Source organism: Tricharina praecox (assembly GCF_024521635.1).
Source record: "Tricharina praecox strain CBS 144465 chromosome Unknown BZA05scaffold_23, whole genome shotgun sequence".
NCBI lineage: Eukaryota > Fungi > Ascomycota > Pezizomycetes > Pezizales > Pyronemataceae > Tricharina > Tricharina praecox.
Genome location: NW_026250425.1, coordinates 13,264 through 35,278, shown reverse-complemented (window position 1 = coordinate 35,278; position 22,015 = coordinate 13,264). Strand labels below are relative to the sequence as shown.

General features: G+C 54.6%; 4 protein-coding genes across 4 annotated transcripts; 2 read left to right on the top strand and 2 right to left on the bottom strand.

Moving 5' to 3' along the window:
- The first annotated feature begins 249 nt into the window (after positions 1-249).
- BZA05DRAFT_476009 (uncharacterized protein) lies at positions 250-3,086 on the top strand. The gene is made up of 3 exons (XM_051488227.1): positions 250-902; positions 988-1,880; positions 1,951-3,086. Exons 1-3 carry the CDS (start codon positions 614-616, stop codon positions 2,863-2,865), a joined length of 2,097 nt encoding a protein of 698 aa, XP_051336859.1. The 5' UTR covers positions 250-613; the 3' UTR covers positions 2,866-3,086.
- Positions 3,087-9,429: 6,343 nt separating this feature from the next.
- Positions 9,430-10,799, top strand: BZA05DRAFT_132545 (uncharacterized protein). Its single transcript, XM_051478812.1, has 2 exons — positions 9,430-10,652; positions 10,703-10,799. Exon 1 carries the CDS (start codon positions 9,521-9,523, stop codon positions 10,625-10,627), a length of 1,107 nt encoding a protein of 368 aa, XP_051336858.1. The 5' UTR covers positions 9,430-9,520; the 3' UTR covers positions 10,628-10,652; positions 10,703-10,799.
- A 1,060-nt stretch (positions 10,800-11,859) lies between these two features.
- On the bottom strand, positions 11,860-13,692 carry BZA05DRAFT_406188 (uncharacterized protein). The gene is made up of 4 exons (XM_051484487.1): positions 13,359-13,692; positions 13,069-13,289; positions 12,421-13,015; positions 11,860-12,363 (listed from the first exon to the last, which is right to left on the bottom strand). Exons 1-4 carry the CDS (start codon positions 13,569-13,571, stop codon positions 11,893-11,895), a joined length of 1,500 nt encoding a protein of 499 aa, XP_051336857.1. The 5' UTR covers positions 13,572-13,692; the 3' UTR covers positions 11,860-11,892.
- A 3,633-nt stretch (positions 13,693-17,325) lies between these two features.
- Positions 17,326-19,772, bottom strand: BZA05DRAFT_132501 (uncharacterized protein; the record flags this gene model as incomplete). Its single annotated transcript, XM_051478811.1, has 3 exons — positions 17,326-18,347; positions 18,494-18,930; positions 19,182-19,772. Coding segments are annotated over 3 exons (1,977 nt in total), but the record flags the coding sequence as incomplete, so codon positions are not given.
- Between the last annotated feature and the right edge of the window lie 2,243 nt (positions 19,773-22,015).

Genomic DNA, 22,015 nt, shown 5'->3' with positions numbered 1-22,015 from the left:
GCCATCGAATACGGAGCTAATGTACGATATCAGATATCTGTATGGAGATTGCCATGATGGACGATGGGACAATGGGTGTCCATGTTCTGGTTCTGTACCAGCAGCCAATTAGATAATGTGCGAAATCGCACTTATGTGCACACACGCAAGGCGGATCTAGAAATTTGTGATATACAGCCATGAGCAATGAGCAGCGAGCACTGGGCAGTGATCAATGGGAAATCGAGCAATGAGCAGTTAGGTATGCAACGGAATTACACGCCCTCCTACGTCTGGCCAAAGACCACCAACAGCGAACCAATACAGCGACAATTGGACGTTGTACTTGGTTTCAGCTCAGGTACTCTACATACCAGCTGCAGCCGCCCACCGCCTGACATTTGGTGTGCTCGGAGGGATCGGGGGCTTGGAGGCCCTTCTGTTCTGGACGTCTGCCACCAGTGCTGTTTGGGAGGCTTGCAAGTGGGACCATATATATTCTGCCTTCTCTCATGCCACCGCCATAACGCACGCATCTAGAGTATCAAACACTTAGCCCAACGTTATCCCGTGGGTTCCACCAACGCCGTTTACCGGGCCCTCACTGAATCCCCCGCCTTCATAGTTCGTAACGATGTCTACTTTCCGTCCCCTCCGTATCCTCTTCCTCCTCCTCGTTCTATGTGCGATCGCAGCCTACAGCGTGCCTCTAGCACAAGACGGGGAGAACTTCGTTCTCACGGTGACGGCCGCAACCGTCACCGTAAGACCCTCAACCGCCACGCGGGCGCCGCAGCCAGCTTCAACGGCGCATCAACAGTCGGACCTGGAGGAGAACATCGTGAAGTATGTGGCCAATCCCAGAAGACGCGGTACGGTGGGGATTATCATGAGCTGCATCTTGACGCTGTTCTTGTGCGTGTGTGAGTACCACTATCCATCTACCCTATTCGGTCGTGCAGTGCGCAAAGCAAGAAACGCTGATACTGGCTTGTTCCGCTGGCCTAGGGACCACCATCGCCGTCAACATCGAGCCGCCGATCCACGTGCGCAAAGGCGCGCACTGGATCGCAAAGCTCGACCAACTTTGTGCGAAGCGCAACGTGCGGAAGATCGGCTGGAGCCTGACCAGCCTGATGTTTCCGGAAATGGCGATGTCGGTCGCCGCATTTGAGCGGCGCACCGCGCTGCTGCTGCAGGTGCATTTGAGGGAGATTTTCGATCCCATGTGGAAGGAGAAGCTGAGGCGCAAGGAGGTCAACCTCACGCCTGAAGGAGAGGAACCGCCAAACCCCTGGAAAGAGCTGTCGCTCTCGTATTTCGCCGTTATGGGCGGGTTCCGCGTCGTATATAGCAAGAACCGTCAGCACGCGGCCGGCGTGGCGCCCGCCCAGGAGGGCCAGCAGGAAGTGTCCAAATTGTCGGCCTTTGACTATGAGGAGGGTTCGCCATCCGGTGCCGTAAGACCAGGCTCCGAGACCCCCGACCGCAAAGATTTCACCGAGACCTCGTTAGTCTCGCAGCCATCAGTGAATGATCCCGAGTTGGCGGAATCGGGCCCACGGCGGGAGCCCGCCGGATTTGTGCAAGGACTCTTCTCCGGCACCCACCCGTACGACTGGTCTCAGGTGGATCCCGTGACCGATGAAGCCGGCGGTACGCTTACGCCTCATGGTGTGCTCTGGATAGCAAGGAAGGGATGGCTACCCGTCGATGCGATCTCCCCGGAGTTCGTGAAGGATAAGTCCAAGGTCAACGCCCTGGCAAAGGTTCTGGTGTGCCTCCAGGCCGGATGGATGATAATCCAGGCGCTTGGGAGGTTGGCGGCAGGACAGGAGGTCACCTTGATCGAGCTGCACACTGTCTTGCACGCTTTATGTGCCGGCACGATGTATATCACTGTATGTTGCTCCAGGCGAACGCGACATGTTCGCACGCAGCACCCGAAGCCTTTGCTAACACGCTCCGCAGTGGTTCAGCAAGCCAGTCGACATCGACCTCCCCATCGAAATCTACCTCACCGACCAACAATTCGCAGAGCTGAAGAACGCGGGCTCGGAGCCAAACCCGACCAATCCCTTCTCGAGGGGCAAGCTCTTCCCACGGAAGGGGATTCCCGCCGCCGCTGGTGAGGAGGACAAAAAGTACGTGACGTCGCGCGCCGGGCTTGGCAAGCTGATGTACCAGCAACTGTCGAAGGGGAAGAACATATTCGTGAGCATTACGGACCTGGGCGATGCGTTTGGGCGCATTATCAGTGGCCGCGCGAACCTGGTCTGGGAGGGCACTTGTGTGTGCACCGTGGGCCTCATCTATGGCGGCGTGCATCTCGCCACCTGGAATAATCACTTCGAGACCGAGTTCGAGAAGGTCGCGTGGAAGGCTTGTTCTGTCATCACCGCGGTCGCAATTCTCGGCTTCGTGCTCGAACTGTGCATCGGCGCGCTGATAAAGTTCATCGAGTGGGAAACTATCGGAGAAGGAGGGACGGCCGATGCCGTGAAGACGCCCACCGGGGTCGAAGAGACACCTGCCGCCGCTGATGTCCACCCATTTCCCGCCGAAGTCGAAAAGACGCCCGCGACACATATCACCGCCGCGCCGGCGGCCGGCCCCGTGCCATCGAGCAAACCCCGAAAGACTATGACCAATAGTTCAAGGCCGGGAAAGGCGCCTCGCCCAGTGAAAAAGTTTGGGAAAAAACGCGACAAACTGTACTGGACTATTTACAAGCTCATCGTCGGGTCGACATCTTTCTTGGGGTTCATCGTGCTCATCTTTGCCAGGTGCTTCCTCTTAGTCGAGTCGTTCATTGCCCTTAGGGGACAGCCTGACGGCGTCTACAACACCGTCAACTGGGTCGAGTCGATACCACATCTGTCATGAGGGAGGAATGAAGATCCGCCCACCTGGGGGTTGGAAGTTGAAGGTTATGCTTGTTGGATGGAGGGTCCGGATATCAGACTGGATTGTGATTGGTTTTATGTTTTACCACACGCGATCATGTTTTCATTTGACTTTGACGGAGGGTTAGTTATTGTTGTGATGATAATTAGTAAACGCATAGCATTCTAATTTAATGAAATATCTGGAATGCTCTATTTAGATCAGCTTTGTATCGTCCCGTAAGGCTGCAGTCAATCTGGTCGTGGTTGGCGGACGGGCCAAGGTAGTTGGGCAGAACCTTGATGACAGCAGTGATCGTTCATCACCGTGGAACTTACCGAAACGTCTACGGGCTCCACATGATTGCCGATGCCGTTGAAGCTCATGCTCAGGAAAACGTCGGACATTACAGTGGGCCATCCGATACATAGTTTTGTACGCGATCCCGGCGACGGAGTCACGAAGCAGTGAGAACCGACTAGGCCCCACCCCGGGCCGGACGGTAACAAGTGCCAGGTCAAAACGTATCGCCACTAGCCCCCTACGAGACCACCACACCACACCTGTAAACTTCTCGAACACAACCACACAATAGAAAGTCATACCAGACTGCATACATGATGATTAGACATGTACACATCCACTTTCGACAAAATTTCCAGGCAAAATAAATCAATATTTTATGTGAAGTTGTGCGGCTAACCCAAGTCCTAATGGATCAAGGCTATCCATTTTCAACCACGGATTCTGCATCCCAAACACACTTTAAAAAATCTTGGGCAATTGGAAGTTCTTTCTAACCGCGTAGGTGATCTTATAAGAAACTGGCTGGCAAATATAGTATTATCATCGCAATAATTTTACTAACAATTTGCTTGCGTTTAATAACTGTCTAATGGCCAATTTGTCTCCAGTCGCGCGTTGTGAACAGCGCAGACCAGACGAGTGGAATTTGCGCTTGAGTCATAAACGTTACTGACTCGCTGTGCGCACGTTTTGTGGCTTGTCATTAAGATGGATTGACTCGTCACTAAAATAAATTGATACGCTACTAAATTGGATTGACTCTTCACTGAAATACCAACCAAAATTTTACCTTCCAACGGTGGAACACATAACCCACGAAAAAATCGTTATAATAGTTGGGAAAGCAGCACCATAGAGAACTCCAGTGCTTCAATGAAATAGAAAAGCATCCTCTTTTTCTCTATCGAACTCTCTTTGCCCAGTCGACTGCTTCAAAAAACTTGGTTTTGTACGCAGAATTAGAGTGGCGGTGCAGCGGGAATCGCGTACCGACGAGGGCACCCTTTTAGCTCAACCGCGGGCATTCTATGACAAAGTACTATCTATCTAGGTCAAAAGTTTTCGTACAGGGACCGTTTTACACCAAAAATGCCTATTTTCAAGTAACCAAAACCCATCCTTCACTTAGCGGAAAACATTCGAGTCTTTCATAGAAGCTTTGGAATCGCAAGATCCATCACTTCTAAGAAGTCTGACGACTTTTGCTTCGGATTGGTGGTGCACGGTATGGTGTTGTGCACGGGTTGGACAGTGATTTCAGATTTTGTATGGGGCCCTCATACAAAATTATTGCCTGACAACCAGTTTCAACACCACCTTTTCTCCCATACGGTAATACTCAACCACAACTAGTTAAAATTATATGCCGATTTCAATTGAGGTTCTCTACCTATTTTAGAGGACCTTCTAATGGCCCACATATTTTTATTCTACCTTATGGTTGCTGTATCAATGGCTGGAAATGGCCTGCCTTGGTGAAAGGGAAATCCGTTTAGCCATTCTACTTCGCATAATATAATCAGCCTAGCGAGCTAGAAATCTCATTGAAGCTTTATTAGTATATACCTAATCCATCATATATGCCAGTTATGAGTACTTTCTAAAATTTGGTTGTTGTGTTAGAGAGATATATGTGTGTGTGGTGTGGTGGCGCTGTTGGGGAGGGTGTACATTTTGACCTGCTACTTTATCTTTGCTCTAATCCGAACCGAACTGAACGAAGCGCAGCCTTATCCGGACATGCTTCTGCGTGAGGAACGACTACTTGCACCAGAATTTCCCCTAAACTCGGCGGCTTTTCGGAGGGGATTGTTCGCCGTGGGAGGAACGGTAATCTCCCTGCTCTTTCCGTTCTTTTTCAGTTCGCGGAGCAACCAATGGCTGCAAAGAGTGAGATATAAAGGACTGGATGTATTGGTGATTTCTTCTGTGCGGCGGGCTGGTTCGGAGGATGCAGAAATACGTTGGTACGGTCGTGACTCGTGCCAGACTGCCAGTGCTGTTCAACGGAGTACGGTAGCCGAGTCAAGCGATGTGCTTCTACTATAAGGCAGCAGTAGGCTCAGCATGGTCTCACATGGAGTGGGCATGCGGCCGTACCGTATCGATGCATGCACACATCAATATCGCAAGCGATATATATCATGGGTAACTATCAAAGATGGCTGGTGATCACTGCTAGGTACCTAGTTAGCTGCCAGTAGTATGATAGGGCCAGTGATCCAAGAAGCCGCAACCAAGTATGTACATAGGTACATTCCCGTACATACTCGGGAAGGCGTGAAGATCCACCGGAGGATCCAGTGATTTCTACTACCCTTGGAATTTGATTTGTTCGGAGCGGGCAGTGGTGTGGCCGGTAAGATCACTCCAAGGCAACGCAGGGCAAAGCTTCACTCTCATAACTAGTACATACTAGTACATACTAGTTACCGGTTCGCACATCGGGTGTCGGAACAAGCCTGGCCATCTTCCACCGAGGGCTGAGGTGACAGCGGCAGTGTTGCCTACTGCGGAGTAGCCCGCGGGCATCGGTGGTGGAAAAAGCAAAACAACCACCGACGCCTAGCAGGTAGTTATGTAAGTTGTAGCCAGAGGGCATCGATATGTAAGACACGACGGTAACTATCTTATCGATTGGTCGGTCGCAGACTCGCAGGCACGTACGTACGGGCAGTGTTCCGAACCGGGCATTAAGCGAGCGAGCGAGCGGCTCTGGCGAATGCGCGCTCAGCTCAGCTCCGCCCGGGATGAATCCTTGTTCTCATATGCGGCCCCCAGGCCCAAGGGAGACAAAAGATGGGCGACTACATACCAACTCTGCGAATCATCGGCATCTCCACAAACGATGCAAGTTGCAACCCCGCTTTCTGCGGCCGGTATTTGGAATTGCTTCGGCTTGGAAGTCACTTGGCGGGGAGCGCTCGAGCGGGGTAATTGCATGATGCGGTTCGGCACAGTGTTTCTGGGGATGTGCCGTAGTACCTAGGTGGCGGTGGAAATCATCATGCGAAATTACGTTCTTGAAATTAATCGACGCACGATCCACAGCCGACCGCCAGAGCGCCGAGAGCAAAGGATAATGCGTGTGAGATACCGCCGGGCATCCCGGTTGGAACGGCGCAAACGTCAGTATTCAACTCGCAATATCGCACCGGACAGAGGACGCCGCGAATACGAACCGAACGGCGGCATCGGGGCGATGGTGCAGGCAGGGCTCACGACCAGGCTGACGCCCAGATCTCTCTGACACTGCTACTGATCCCCAGATCTACTGCGCACATATAGTTTCGAGTGCGCTGGGATATCGCCAATCAATCGTCGGCACGCAGCTGGAAGATATTTACATACCCCTCCCTGAAAATCGCTATGCAAAGAGTATCCCACCTGCATCTGACCGGTACGCTAGCTGCTCACGGTAGGTCGCTACAAACCCCGACCGGCCAGTTACATACGGCCATTGATAAATATTGAGCGACCACGTTCTGAGACATGCATACCTGCGATGGCTTGTAGGTTACCTATTGGTGATTTGTGGGGGGTTCGAAAGCACCTCCTCTGGGCAGATCAGCAGTGCTCTTCGGTCGTCGGTCGTCGGATCGCTTTTGTGAACAGCAGCTTGGCGAATACGGGTGGTTGGAGCGGTGGAATGCTCTGGGTTGATCGGTCACTCAGAGGCGGACGGACGGCGCAAGTGCCTTCATCCGTTATCAATACCGCCCCACCGCTCAGGAGCGAGTGATGGCGAAGCAAAACCGCTGGGCATGCTGCGAGGTCGTTTGCAGTCATTAGATGATTACCTCCGAGTTTTCATGTATCATGGTATCCTCGTGTGCAGTCATTGGACGACTGTCTCGTTTTCAACTTGGACTTATCATCGTGTGGTCGAGAGTCGAGACACGACTTGCAGCAAGCCAGCAAATACATACAGTGACAGTGTGTGGTTGCGCTTCTAGGGTTTTCTCAGCTACCAGCTGCAGTCCAACACTCGCAATGATTCATCTGGTCCATCATTACGGATGAACTTTTCTAGATGAGTGACAGGTCTGTGGCTGCCCGCAGCCCGCCCAGTAGTTGCTTGCGATTAGGACTAGCGGTCGTGCGGAGGCGTGGAACGCAACAGTTTACGGTGGACAGTTGACTACCGTCCCTCCGGTCCGAGAACTTGAGTCTTGACGGGGGTTGATATAGTGGCCTTTTTAGTTATCTGCTAAAGCTGAGACCGCGAGCGACTTACCATCCAGATTATATTCGACTGCCGTCACTTGGACAGTCGGGAAACGAGTGCAAAGCTCTTCTACATACCTACTAGATCGTACAACCCATGTCTAGGCGATCGTGATAACATCAATGAACCGCATATCATTTATCATATTCACATTGCTTTGCCATCCCTTAGTCATCGATCACTCCTCTACTTTGGCCTCTGGGGGCCCATCTACTAGGTAGTATATCCGCCGCCCTCCAGTGCTGTTCATGTGCCCTCACTCGGGCATTTCTGAGTGACAATAGATGATCTTTACGAGACCCTTCAGCAACTGGAAATCTTTACCCTATCATCACCGTTGCCGGTATCCAGCTCAGTCTACCAGAGCTGGCGTGACCGCAAGCAGCCCATTCGACACCCCATCACCTTTGGGGCGTCAATTCTCGACCGAATGTAGTGGAGGACGCGGCGCCACTCCTTCGACCTAACCGGGTCATCACTACCTGGGGCGCGCCCCGCTCTACAAATACTGTCAGGTAACATACAGTATCAGCCTGTGCCCGCACCGGCTGGTATGTACAGTGCGTGTGACGGTACCGTGAGTACACGGAGCCGCACTTACAGTACAGCACAGAACACGGCGGTACTGCACCTCAACACCCGGCACCGGCCTGCTTCACTATGACGCAGGTACCGCGGCATAAGGTTAATCACAGAGTACTACTTGGTTAAGATTACTCCAGTTTTACCCTTCATTGATCAATCCGTGTCAGACACTCAAACAAATGCTGACTTGAGTCTTGAGATTGCTGATCCATCAAGATCAGATACCACTGTCGTTGGCACTATGGACAGCCAGCACTGGCTCCCACCGGAACCACAGATGGATCGCGGACTTGAATATCTCCTAGCCTAGCTATTAGCTGCCTGATAAGGAGATCGAACGGAGACTCGTCACCAGAATAATAGTACCGATTCCCAAAACCCCCGGTCAATCACTGCATTCGAGAAGAGCGCCATAACAGACGACGCACACCCAGAGAAGGCCATGCAAACGAACAAACACCTAACCCTAACCCATTGAAGAAGCCGACTCCTACAACAGACGCTAAACTGCTTTGGACGATCCACGTGGTACAAGTTTTTTGCGTCATAATCCCAGTTTACATCGGGTTTATCGTTGTCATCTTCACCAGGCTCTTCCTTTTGGTGGAATAGTTCGTTGGATTCAACCAAACGGTAGATGGATTATACTACAGCATCTTGCCAAGAGAGGCGGCTGGCGGTAGGTTGGAGTGAGTTTTCAACTTGTGGGAATCCAAAGTCCAAACACGAGGTCACGATGGTCTTATCTTTTGCCATGTAATTCTTCGTTCGATTTCGATTTCGATCTGGAAGTTTTAATGCTTTCTTTTCCATGCCGTTGTCACATGGTAGAGTGGGTATACGGGCTAAGCTGAATGTGCGGCCGTGCAATAAACGAGAGGTCCGCCGGGAGTATGGGCGATGGATGGGCCCTGCAGTGATGACCTATGGCGGCTCGGTTACAAGTGACCCCCTGTTGTAGGCAGTCACGGACACATGAGCAGTGGTTGCTAGAGAACAGAAACCATATTTCAAAGTTTCTCTAGGAAGAGATACCCACTGCAGTAACTTTCGATTCCTTCCGACAACTCAAACTGCTGCGCCCCGCTGCGCCCCGCTGCGCCGCGGGCACCATCACCGCAGCGGAGGACCGCCGTGCGAAGCCAAAGACAGCGACTGGCCAGGCAGTTCGATTAAACGCCGCATTCTCTCGCGAGGGCGGGGTGATCCAGAAGAAGCCAATCACTCCATCCACTCCATTCTTTCAACTGTGCACACTGCACGAACTCTATATACACAGAATCCCATGCGCGGTACCATGGGCAACCACAAACCCGGAAATCCAGAAACCCGTCATTGCTGCACCGCCCCGTAGTCGTTGTTCCATCTTTTAAGCCGCTTTCCATCTATTGCCCCAAGGCATCATCCGCATGTTGTTGTGTTGGGCTCGAGACTGTGCCATCACCTAGGTACCTACCCAACCCCTCCTTCCTGTACGTCTCGACTGGCATCGTGAAGTCAGAACAGCAGGCTTCACCGCTGCCACTTCCGATAGAGATGAAGACTCCACTCCTCCTCCGCATCCTCTGCGTCCTCGCAACATTCGCATCACCATCCGCCGCCCTCTCCGCCGCCAACAGCAACTCGACCGATCTCGTATCATGCGTATACCCCGTGAGCGGCAGCTACGGCCTGCTCCCGCGCTGCCTCTTCTACGTAACCCTCGTCTTCGCCGTAGTCGGCGCCCACCGCTGGCTCGTCGTCGGCTGCCTACTATCCTCGATGACGACCAGCTCCGTGGGTGCATTCCACGCGATGGTGCTGGGCCACGACGGCAATAACCCGTCCGTCATCGACCTCGACGCACGCGTGCTCCTCGTCCTCTTGTCCACCTGTGTACTGTGCTTCTGCCCACTGATCCAGTGGGCGCCTGCGCTGCGCAACCCCGCGGGCCGACGGATATTCGAGATATGGGGGCTCCTGATATGGGCGGGGGAGATGTGCTGCATCGTGGTGTATCTACTGCAAATTTTAGCCGGAGACTCCGCCGATCAGAAGAGCAGCGAGGTAGCGTGTCGAGGTGCCGACGGACAACTATTACGCACGCCCCTGGACATCGCGGTATCGGGCTCTGACTGCAGCTACGAGTGCTTCAGCCGTGGTTCAGTCCTGCGCGGTTCCTTGGAGGTGCTCGTGGTCCCCATCGCCATGCTCGACGGCGCGCTGCAGAAAAAAGCGCTCATATTCACGACCGCGCTTACGCTGCTGGCGATGGTCGGAATGCCAGTGTACGCAGTTCACGCGCGTAACGCGCTGGTGATAAACTTCCAGAAGATACGGATCCTATCCTCGCTCGGAGAGGACATAAAGGACATCTCGGAGACCAGGCTGAACCACCTCAAGATGGACAAGTCGAAGATCTTTAATCGCATCTGCTTCGCGGCACTCATCGCCGTGATCATCCTCAACGAATATATCTTTGCTACTATGAGCGGCGGCTTGCCGAGCTTCGATCCAATGTTTTCGATCGGCCAGTGGGAGCCGTGGGTGAAGGCTGGCGTCCTCATGGGCGCGGCGTTGGTCAATGGGATAATGGAAGAGTCCGGGGACACCAGGCGGCGGAGGACTAGGAGATCGGGGAATGCCGAGAAAAGTTTGGCTTGATTGGGATCGTTAGTTGAAGCTTAGTGTACGTTCTTCCACTCGAACGGTTGAGAATATATGGGCTGATGAAAGCAGGTCCGTCCGGCGGCTTTAGTTTAGGAGCCTGGAATGGAATGGAAAACAATGACTGAGCTGGAGTACTAGTACTAGTACCAAGTTTGAAGATTCGTGGCTTGCACGCGGCAAATACTCGCGGGCAGCAGCACGAGATTTATTACTGTGTCCCCTGGAGCTACCATGACGGATGGAGGATATTTTACTATGCGAGCCGAGTCCTAAGAAAAAGCCCGAAAACTAGCCGGAGGTTTTTCTTTTCTTTTCTTTTTCTTTTTTCTTCTGTTGTATAGGATGAGGCCCATCTAGGTCATGGCAATCAAGACTCAGAGCATCAGTACTCCCCCTATACATCTACAGTCCAGTCCCGGTAGTCGGGCTCGGTGAAAAACTACCCCCGTCCTGATCAATACGTTGTTTTATGTATTGTACAATACATTCCAACCTAGGTAGGTTGGTAGCGGCAGGCTATGCGGTAAGCGCCGATTACGAACACCAAACGCCCCATTCCGCCCTTCCCCCGGTATCTAACCATCCTCGGTGCCCGGGGCCATGGACCATGGTGCAGCGCTCCCCAAGGCGGCGGGTACCATATGTAAGATCTGCTGACCGGCACGATTTCATGTACCACCGGCCCACCGTGGAAACCTGTGGGGGCCAATAAAATTTCACTTCGATTGCCGGAAGGCATGCTACCATTTTCAATGAAGCTTAGTGTCTTCTATTCACTTTGACGGTGGATTCTGCGGTATCGTTCTCCCGGGCGAGTGATCGCATATGAACGAACTCGTCTCTCTTCGCCGCCGACATGAACTGCCCTAGTGGCTCTAGCAAAGCCATATCCCACTGATGGTGTTCCAAGCAGGGCCTATACTGATGAACGAGACCTTCCAGTAGCCATACGCCGCTGAGGGTGTTCCAAGCAGTACCTAACGACTGAATGGGAGTTTCCAGTAGTCATACGCTTCTGGTAGTGTCCAAACAGTACTGTTACACCGATGAATGAAAGTTTCCAGCAGCTGCGCGCCATCCCCACGCCGCTCAGGGCCAATACCACCCCACACTCAACCGCACATTCACCGCCTCGCAAAAGCTCTAGAACCCACGGCTACCTCAAGTTTCAACCAGTATATTTCTGAATCTAATATATATCTATCATCTACCCCCCCCCCCCCCCCCTCCAGCGACTTACCCCAACATTAACAACACCTCTAAAACCCCTGCGGATTGTACAAAATCCCCATGGGATCGACCTGGGCCTTGATAACCTTCAGTCTCGCGACTCCATCACCCCAGTACCTAACCTGCGCCTCGGCCTGGCCCAGCTCCGGGTCCGCATACGGCGCATAAGCGGGCAGGTCTGCGGCCTCCTCTCCCATCGCGGTAACCATGCCCTCCACGAGCGGGATAATATCGGCATCGAACGGCGGCAGGGAGTTGGCGGTGTACGCGTATAGCTGGAAGACGTAGCCGGCGGTGCGGTGGGCGTAGCTGCTGGTTGAGCTGGGATCGGTCGATGCGGGCAAAGAGTTGATCACGCTGCCCGGGCCGCCGTAGAGGTTCGCGATTATCATCCATTGCGCTGAGCTGGGCGGAACGACGGTGTATAGGTAGGTGAACAGCGCGGTGAGCGCTTCGAAGGAGAGCGGTGCGGATTCGGCGGTGACGATGGATTTCGCGTACTACAACCTGTCAGTCCTTATCACACGAGCGGGAGGGGGAGGGGTGGGTGTGTATACAAAAGTATCATGGGCATCATAACCCCTAGCGGGGGTCGCCAACGCCGCGCCCGCCAGATCCGTCAGCGAGTCGATCCAGCCGAGGGTTTTAACGCTCTTCGTCGGCTCGACACCCCCATGCGCCGTCTTCAACTTCGCCAGAAGCGGTGCAATGAGCGCATCGTACTTCGCCTTCGCGCCGTAGTAGACACCACGGACGATAAACGCATTCCCAGGAAACAGCATGATGCCGTACCCCAGCTCCTTGGGGGCGCTCTGCTGTCCCCACGTCTGCGCGATCTGGAATGCGGTTGCGGCGGCCGCCGGGGTCGGGAACGAGTACGTGTACGACCAGTTGATGTTTACGGCGGGCGCAGCAAAGGTCTTGAGCTTGAAGGAGGTGACCACGGCGAAGCCCGGCCCCGCGCCCCGCAACGCCCAGAATAGCTCCTTGTTTTGAGAAGCGGACGCGGTCACGGCAGTGCCGTTTGCGAGCACGGCGGTCACCGACGAGATCGTGTCCACCGTTAACCCCCAGAGGCGCGAGTCGAGGCCGAAGCCGCCGAGTGTGGCGTGGCCGCCGATTCCTACGCCCTCACAGGTTCCGTGGGGAACGCTGGCGATGTTCAGCAACGGATAGCAAAACGGAAGGGCAGGGAGGTTACGAACCCACGCTTCCCCAGTGAGAAGAGCTTATTGGCCATGTTCCCTAGCCGAACACCGGCTCCGACGGTAGCGATCTTGGTGGTCTGGTCGAGATTCACGGTCTGGAACTCGGCCATGTCGAGTACCAGTGTGCCGCTGAGTCCGTAGGCACCGTAGCTATGGCCGCCGCCTTTGACCGAAACCCGGATTTTGTTTGCGTGTGCGCATTTCACCGCAGATTGCACCTGGAATGCATGGTTAGTCATGGACAGAACGTGGTGGAACACCCCCCCCCGGGGTGAGATCATGTGTACTTCTGCTTGAGTGCGCGGAATGGCCACGACGGAAGGTGCGGGCGTGAAGCGGAGGTTGTATGGCTCGATCTCATCTGCCCAGCCGGTGGTGGACGTGAGGAGTATTGGCACCGAAGCCGTGTTCAGGCAGTCTGTAAGGACGGAGCGATAGGTGTTTCTGGCGGAGACAGCCAGAAGGAGGGACAGGGAGAACAGGGTGGTGGTAGCACGCATCGTGGGCAAGCTGAATGGTATACAAAGACCTTGGTGATTGTGGAGAGCGTGAACTTCTGGCTCCAGGAGCGTGCTTTATACAGACTTCATAACCCCAACATGCCATCTGCATCGACTAATCATAATTATCCTCAAGCATTCCGATAGGTATCGAATACGAGGTTGCACGGTATATACAGTAACACTCTCTACTTTGGGAGGCCGGATAGCCGTGGTCGTTGGATCGACGTTGAAACACTGTAGGAATGTACAGGATGGATGTAAGTACTGGGAATCGAGGAACGCGCAGTTGATTGGATCCCGGCAAACAAAAGGCTACGTACATACGTTTCGGTGTCATTATTCTCCCGGCAAGAGTGATGGCTGTGTCCAACGTCGCACCGGTGCACTATGGAGTGATCTTATCATAGGCACGGTACCTTGCAGTGCCGGTCCGGCCCGCGGCTACGTGACTCGCGAGGGCTGGAGGTGGAAGGTGAAGTTTCTAATCCTGACCGAGCCGGGTATCAGGAGTGCAATATAGTAGTCGGCATCGCACTGCGCACGTTTTCTCTCGTAGGACATCGGCTGACCAACCATCACAGTGTCTCCCGTATGATCCGGGACAAGTTATCATACAAAGAGTGCGCATTACCCCATCTGAAGATTGCCATGATCTACTTAGGTCGCAAGCAGTTACTGATCAAACAAAAAGAATTACCCCACCTGAAGGATTTCTCATGATAAAAATACCGGCGTCTATTTCCGCAGCCGAAGCGGCAGTTCCCAGTCGATGAGTCGATGGATGCCTGCTTTCCTACACCGACTATTCTAATCAGCAAATTAACACTCGGAAGCTCGGGCGGATGTCGCTTCGGCGAAGCTTTTAGACATCGGCACCGGGTACGGTATCCCTGGGTATGTATGTAGGTACAAAGTAGGAATCTCACCTGCAGATTCAACTCGAGGTACCGAAGGCCCGATATATCTCTCACTCGGGATTCCCATCTCATCTCAGACATAAATACCCAGCTGCCCGCCGCATGCTTCCAAGTTCCGGCACTGGGGATTCCCTTTGAACGGGGGAAGCTACACGCCGGGGGCGAATGTCAGTCCGCGCTGGGATCTACTACCTGGTAGGATGGTTCGCCAACGTCCACGAAGGAAGTCTCACATCGCCGGATTTTCGGGCCGCGCTCTCTCTATCCACCACCGGTAACCGAGTACTTTCCTCTCCTCCTCCTCTTCCTCCTCTCCTCCTCCTCCTCCTCCTGCTGCTGCTCTTCCTCTCCTCGCGTCTAGTCTCCCGCGCGCGACTGATCTGGTTGTGGGGGCCAAATTCCAACGATGGGCTCGTGTCTTCGGGAGGAATGAATCAACAACAACGGGGGCGCCGGGGGGTGGAGGGGGGTGGAGGGAGGGGGGTCCACGCCGACGCACGCGCGAGCGAACGAGCGGCTCAGGGCAGACAGACCTATACCGGGTCGTGTCGTATTGGAGGATCCACCCACCACCATCCACCATCCACCATCCACCACCAGGCACCAGCACCAGCAAAAAGCACCTCGGTGACTTATCGGAGACCACATCTCCCCTTCCCTGATCGACACGGCCCCACGGCCGCTGCCCGCAGCCCGCTAAGCCGTCCAAGATCTGGGGTAATACACCCCTTCCCTTTCCTCTCGCTCCCTCTCGCTCCCTCGCTCCCTCGCGCGCGCGCACGGCCCACGCGAGGGGAAGGGAAGGGAAGGGCTCAAGGGCCCAAGCATGGGCTCAAGGGAGGAAAGCATCGGATCTCCATAGATTATTCCCTCCCTCGGCCTGCCTGTCTTGCGTGGCGTGGCGTGGCGTGGGTGGGAAATTCGACAGGGTGTATGTGGTAGGTAGGTTGTGTACATAGAGTACCGTATGCACCGGTACCTGGAGCACGGTAAATACATCGACGACGATAGGTACTGGTATGAGAGTAGCGTACCGGGTGCGAACTAGGGGAATAATGTGGCCTGCTCCGTCCGGTCCAGTTATGTACCGACGAACGAACGTCACCGTGCCTACTGCGACTCTATGTACACCAGCGACACCACCCCCTTTGCGAAATTGTAGGAACATACTCCAACGATGTATCAGTCATCTTTTCGCGAGGTCCGTAGGTAAGTAACCAGGCGGCAGTCTCAGGTTATACCCAGTGCTCCAGTTACCAGTGCTCCAGTTACCAGTGCTCCAATTACCAGTGCTCCAGTTACCAGTGCTCCAGTTGCCGGTGCTCCAGTTGCCAGTGCTCCAATTACCAGTGCTCCAATTACCAGTGCTCCAGTTACCAGTGCTCCAGTTGCCAGTGCTCCAGTTGCCAGTGCTCCAGTTGCCAGTGCTCCAGTTGCCACTGCTCCAGTTGCCGGTGCTCCAGTTGCCAGTGCTCCAGTTGCCAGTACTCCAGTTACCAGTACTCTACAATGGCGAAACACACGAGTGGCGAGAGTCCGGGGAGGACGTCGGCTCGCAGAAGTTGCCGCACCCGCCCCCCGTTCCCCCGTCCCCCCGACCACTCACGCTCGATACTGAAACTCGACACTCGACGCAAGCGAACATGCGATGCGGTGTCGTTACCCGAGTCGCGATGCCGAGATGCCCTAACCAACTACTCTAGCGGGGTGGGGGATGGGGATGGACTGTGAAGAGGAGAAGATGGATGTCCGGGCAAGTCTGTCGGGCGGATCAACGCTAGAGCAGCTAGTCTCGTCCTGAGAGTTCGAGACGGCCCTGCCCGCCCTGCCCTGCCCTGCGCCATCGTCTCCCAGACTTTCAGACAGACTTTCGCTGTTGAGATGTCGGAATTTGAGGACGGAGAGGACGAGACGTCGCATCGGTAGGTGGTAGTTGCTATACGTTTGTAGCTGACCCAGTGGTCCCGCGAACGCCAGACGCCAGTCGCATTCGTTTCGCGCACCGGCGACTCCATCGGAGTCCATCCCCCCTCCTCGCCGTGAAGGCTCATCAAACTTTCACTCACCGCGAAGTGTCCTCGTATTACCTAAGTCCTTACCTACCCACTACTACCCAGGCCCCGATTCACGTCGATTCAGACTCAGACCCAATAAACTGCCGAATTTACGTACAATCACATATTATACATAGAGTCTTCCTAGCCCGCACCATCTCCATCTCATTGCATCTCCTCGGGAGGGAGGGAATGCTTGGGTGATCCCACCACTGACCACGCCCTGGTTTTTTCAACCTTCCTTTGCCTTTCCTGGCCTTCGCTACGTAGTTACTGTACATAACCGTTTAAACGAACCCATACCGCTCGGACGCCGAACGGAGATACGACATACACCAGCGCATCGACATGCTCGTTGCTGGCTGGTATCGTGGGCGTGAGATGGATGTTTCCGTACGAGGTATGCATCTGTCACACCGGTACCGTAGTAGAGGGTCGCATTTCACCAAAGTCACTCCTCCGGCGATCGACACGACACGACACGAGCAAGGACGGACCGAAAAAACGCAATCCGCAGCCAAGTATGATAGATACTACCTACTGATTGTACAGACATCTAACGTTATAGAACACGCTTGTATATATCACCGCTCACTACTCCGAAGTCCAAGTACGCCAGCTCTAAAAATGAACCCCCCAAAGCAAAAACGAAAAGAGAAAGAAAAAAAAAACACGATGAAAATCATGAACGCAAAATCCCAGACATGACATGTAGAAAACAAAAAAAAGAAGAAAAGAGAAAGAGAAGAGAAAGAGAAGAGAAAAGGATATATACACAAATAAAATGCAATGCAATAAAAAAAACCGAAATGCCGTCATTACAGGAAAGGAATCCGCCCCTGGTCATATCGGATCAATCGAAAAAGAACGCCTCCTTGCTGATGACGGCGCGCTCCTCCTCATCGTCGTCCTTCCGTCCGATGCGATGGTGATGACTATTCCGGTCGCCAAAGCTTCCCTGACTCCACCTCTTAGTCGCAGCGGCGGGTTCACTCAGCGTCTCGACGATTCTGTCCAGCCGCTCACAGGCGCGCGGACATATCGAGTCCCACCGATCGCGATTCTCCTGCACGCTTCCGTCATCCCACTCCTTTCCGCCGTCGTCCACCTCCCACCGCAGCTTGGTCTTGCTGGGCGGCGGCGGAGGATTCAGTTTCTGGCTGTGATCGCAGTCGCTGTCGTCGTCGTCCTCGTCTTTCTCCGACAGGAACGGTGGGTCGGGAAGGTCCATCCAGCAGGGGACGCCGCCGGACGGCGCGACCCCGGGCGCATGCTGTATTATCCCCCGTCCGGGCTGCAAAACGAAGCCTGGTGCTTTCGAGCTGGCGGGCGAGTGCACTTGCTGCCCACCGTGCCCACCTCCTCCACAGCCGTGCGTGGTGTGCATCGCCTTAATGTCGTTCTCGTCGTCGTCGCCGCAGCCAGAGACGAAACTGCCCATCTCGATGTCCTTCCCGCCGCCGCCGTGGAACATCCCGCCGTTTCCGCTGTGCATCATCCCCCGCGACCCCAGTCGTATCCACTCCGGCGCCGTCGAGTCCGTGCCGTCCCATATCTCGCTGGCGGCTAGTGTCGTGCGTACCGTGTGGTTCGTCGAGACGTACGTCGAGGCGTAAGTGTCGGTCGAACCGTGGTGGTGTTTCGGGGATGAGCCGCAGTCGTGGTGGTGGTGGTGGTGGTGGTGGATCCGGGCTGCTGGCTTGGAGGATTGTATCAGGATGCGGAGCGCAGGACAGCAGGCGATGATGATGCCGGTGGTGCATTCGACTGTCGTCCATACTGCAACCACATTGGTGGTCCCGCTGGTAACGGTTAGGAAACTGATCGGTCAGAGCCGAATATGAATCGGATGAATCAGATGAATCGGATGGATGGGATGGATGGGATGGATGGGATGGATGGGATGGATGGGATGGATGGGATGGATGGAACCAATTAAAGGACATACCTCATGATGGTGGCAGCGACCCGAGCAAGGGTGCATGCGATCGCCAGAAAGCCCAACGCAAATAGAATAACAATACCCCATGCGCGGCGGTCGTGCCGCGCAAGCCGAGCGTGCCTCATCAGCGGAAAAGGGTAGACGAAGATCAGTAAGTCGGTCAGGATGTGGCAAGCGAAAGTGATGTAGAAAGTGGGGGCCTGAGCCGACGCGATACATATCCGTGGTCCCTCCAGTGTCCAATTCCTCGACACCGGCCAGCACCAGAGAAAGCTGAATCCTAACGCCAGGAGAAAGCTGATGACGCAAAGTGCCGATATGAGCTGCAGAGCGCGGCGGCAGCGTGTCAGCGTCTTGGGCGTTATGGTGTAGTACCATATCAGAAGCGCCGCTTTAACGAGGTAAATGGCGACGGTGTACGGAAAGACGGAGGCGTAAATAATCTGCAACCAAAAAAACAAAAAAACCGTCAGTCTTCGCGATCTCTGAAATCGTCCAAATTCCCTCTTCCCCGCCCTTCCCCCCTCTCCCCTCCCGAAACACCGATTCTTTCTCCGGCTCCGAGTCCGGTTGTGCCCCCGATGTTCCCGTCCCGCTCTCCACCAATTTTTCCCTCCCAACGTTGCCCTTTCCTTGGCCTTTCCCCCCAATCCCCCTGCCTTCACACGTTCCATCCGGATGGGTGGGCTCGAACCTTCAACATCCGAACATTATCCTCCGGCTTCTCGTTCTTCATGACCAACGTCCGATCGAAATTGCTCGCGGAATCGAACAGCGACAACTTTGACAGCACTGTATCCAGCACGACCATGACTGCGAGCGCCAGCCACGCCACGATGACGATGGCATCGGCCAGCTTGTAGTGGGGATCGGTGGTCGGCACCGAGAAGCGGACGTATATGCGCAGAAGGACAAAGATGAGCGACAGGGCGATTAGCGCCCACTCGATGATGATTGGTGTCCATCCATTAAGCATTTCGGTGGCGACCGCTCTACCGTTCCATGGAGGTTTGTGGTTGTTGTCCTGACACCAGAGTCGAGGGACCGCGTGAGTCGGCGATGATGAACGGACGAGTGCGGGCGTGGTGGTTGAAGGTCGGTTTTTCGTTTTGCTATCGCATGTCTCCGCTTCATGGGCGGGGGTCGTCGTCGTCGTTGGTTCAGCAGGATCAAGGAGGAAGGAAAAGGAAGAAGGGAAAGAAGAGGAGGGAGGAGGAGGAGGAGGAGATGGAAGGATGAGGCGAGCGAACAGAGACAGAGACAGACGAAGAAAGGGAAGTGAGAGCCCCCCCCCCCCCCCCCCCCCCCCCGCTCCCCTCCTTTCCCATCCAGGCAAACTAGCCGCGAGGAATAAGCCATCTGTATCAATAATCATCGCAACCCATGCATGGCGTGAGAAGCAGGAAGGGAAGGTGTGCGAGTGGGTTCTGCTAGAGGCTTTTCGGGGCCATGCAGTGAGCGGACTTCTCTTACTCCATACGGTAGCTCGTTAGCTACCAGGCCCTGTCGAGTTGGTTCCAGCATCTGAACGAGCACGAACAGGCTGAAGAAATTCGTGAGCGCAGGTTAGATGGACGGTTTAGAGTAGGAGCTGTGGGTAGGGTACTCACCTATAGTACAGTTAGATATTCGAACTCTGTTTTTTTTTTGTTGATTATTTTTTGATACCTCATTTCTCGGTAGCAGGTAGTTGTAGGTGTGTAGCAGGCACGCATCAGACACACACACGGAACGATCATGGAAGGATTCCTCAGGTCTTGGGGGGAGGGGGTGTTTCCCAGGATGGGCCTGCAGAGTTTCCAATGGTTAGTGTTGGAAGGGCGTCAGGCACACTCGCCCTCCCCCACACGGTAAGTTCACTTTGGCTGATACATGATGGAGCACGTAGTTAGGTATGTCATATGTAGGTAGATGGATACATATTACAAAACTGACTCCACCGCAGAGGCAAGAAAGAAAGGGATTTGTGAGATGTGATGTGCACCGGGGGGAAATGCCCACGGAGTTCCGCCGTCAAGCAGGCCGTTTATGCAGCACAGCTGGGGAATGCCTGTCGTCGCCGGTAGCGCGAGAAATGATTCGTTCCAACTTCACCCCCCTTATGAAGCCAGCTTCAAGCAGTTAGGAGCTTCTCCCGAATTCCGTTATCATGCGTTTGCCTCGCTTCCGGAAATTTGTTCCTCTCCTTCCACGCAGCCCACGCCTTCCACACGTGATGTTGTCCCGACCAATCGAAACCGGGCTGGCTGGCTGGAGGGAAGAGGGATGAGGGCTAAGCTCTTGCCAGGCGATGGGGCGAGCAGAGCTCTTGCCGGTGGTGTTCTGATTGGCTGCAGAGGTAGACGAGTGCGGAGAGATGAGTGCGGAGAGATGAGCAGTTGCGGAGAGTGAAGACGAGTGCGTAGAGCAGAGACGACTGCCTAGAGACCGGAGCGTAGAGTAGAGAAGAATGCTCAGAGACGACCGCCTACACAGAGACGAGTGCATTGCTTAGGGCCGGCGCCTACCGTCGAGACTCGAGATGGGATGTGCGGGGATGATCGAAGGAAGCTCGAGTCTCGACAAGTTCCAGCAGATGGAAGTGGCAATTACCCGGCCCCGCCGACGGTGACGCCACCACATCTCGGACGAGAAGGACAGGCACTACAGGCAGTAGTTATCCGCTTTCGTTCCAGTCCAACGCCCCGGCTTTCCCAAACCCCCCGTTCTCGGGCACACCCGAGACAGGCTTTATGGAGTGTGGAGACACTTACGTGAGTGGATTCCCTTCGGGCGATCGTGGTGGTAACGGTGGTGGTGGGCCGGCCGGCCGGCGCCGAGGCTGCGAAGCGATGCCATGCGAAGCGATGCGATGCGAAGGGAGAGAGAGAGAGAGAGAGAGAGAGACGCGACGCACGCTTCCCGCTTCGTGCCTCCAAATCCGCTTGACATACATACGAGATATCTCTCCTGCCAGCCCAGTAGGCCCCACCCCACCGCACCGAGGTGCAGCGGATAGCCATGAAGGCTAGGCTAACAATGGGCACTGCCTGCCTGGCTGCCTGCTGCCTTACCCTAGAGACTGAGAGAGAAGATATAGTTAGCATCGTCCCTGGATGCTCGATGATTCTGTCTTTCTTTCGTTCGGGGCGGCCGTGAACGGGAGGGAGGGGGGAGGGATGGAACGTAATCTACGAGTATGATGTGTAGACTACTACTATATGTGCATACCGTACAGCAAGTGGTGGGTTAGGGGTGGTCACTTGTGAGGGGGCGGAGAGCAGAGACCGATACTGGTCAGGGCGATCGGCCGGTGAACGTTCCGCATCGCTTGGGAGTCTGGGGCATGCTGATGCCCGTGTTCGATGTGATTGGATCTCAACGGCTTGGATTCCGTGGGGGAGCGTGAAGGTATGTAGAGTACTCTACGCTGCATATCTACAGTGCTCTACGGTGCTCGAGCCGACATCGTATCGTTTGACCTGCGCGCGTGCGTCAGTTCTGGTCGCGGGTAGCGGTTAGGGTTGGTTGGCTGGTTCTGGACGCTGC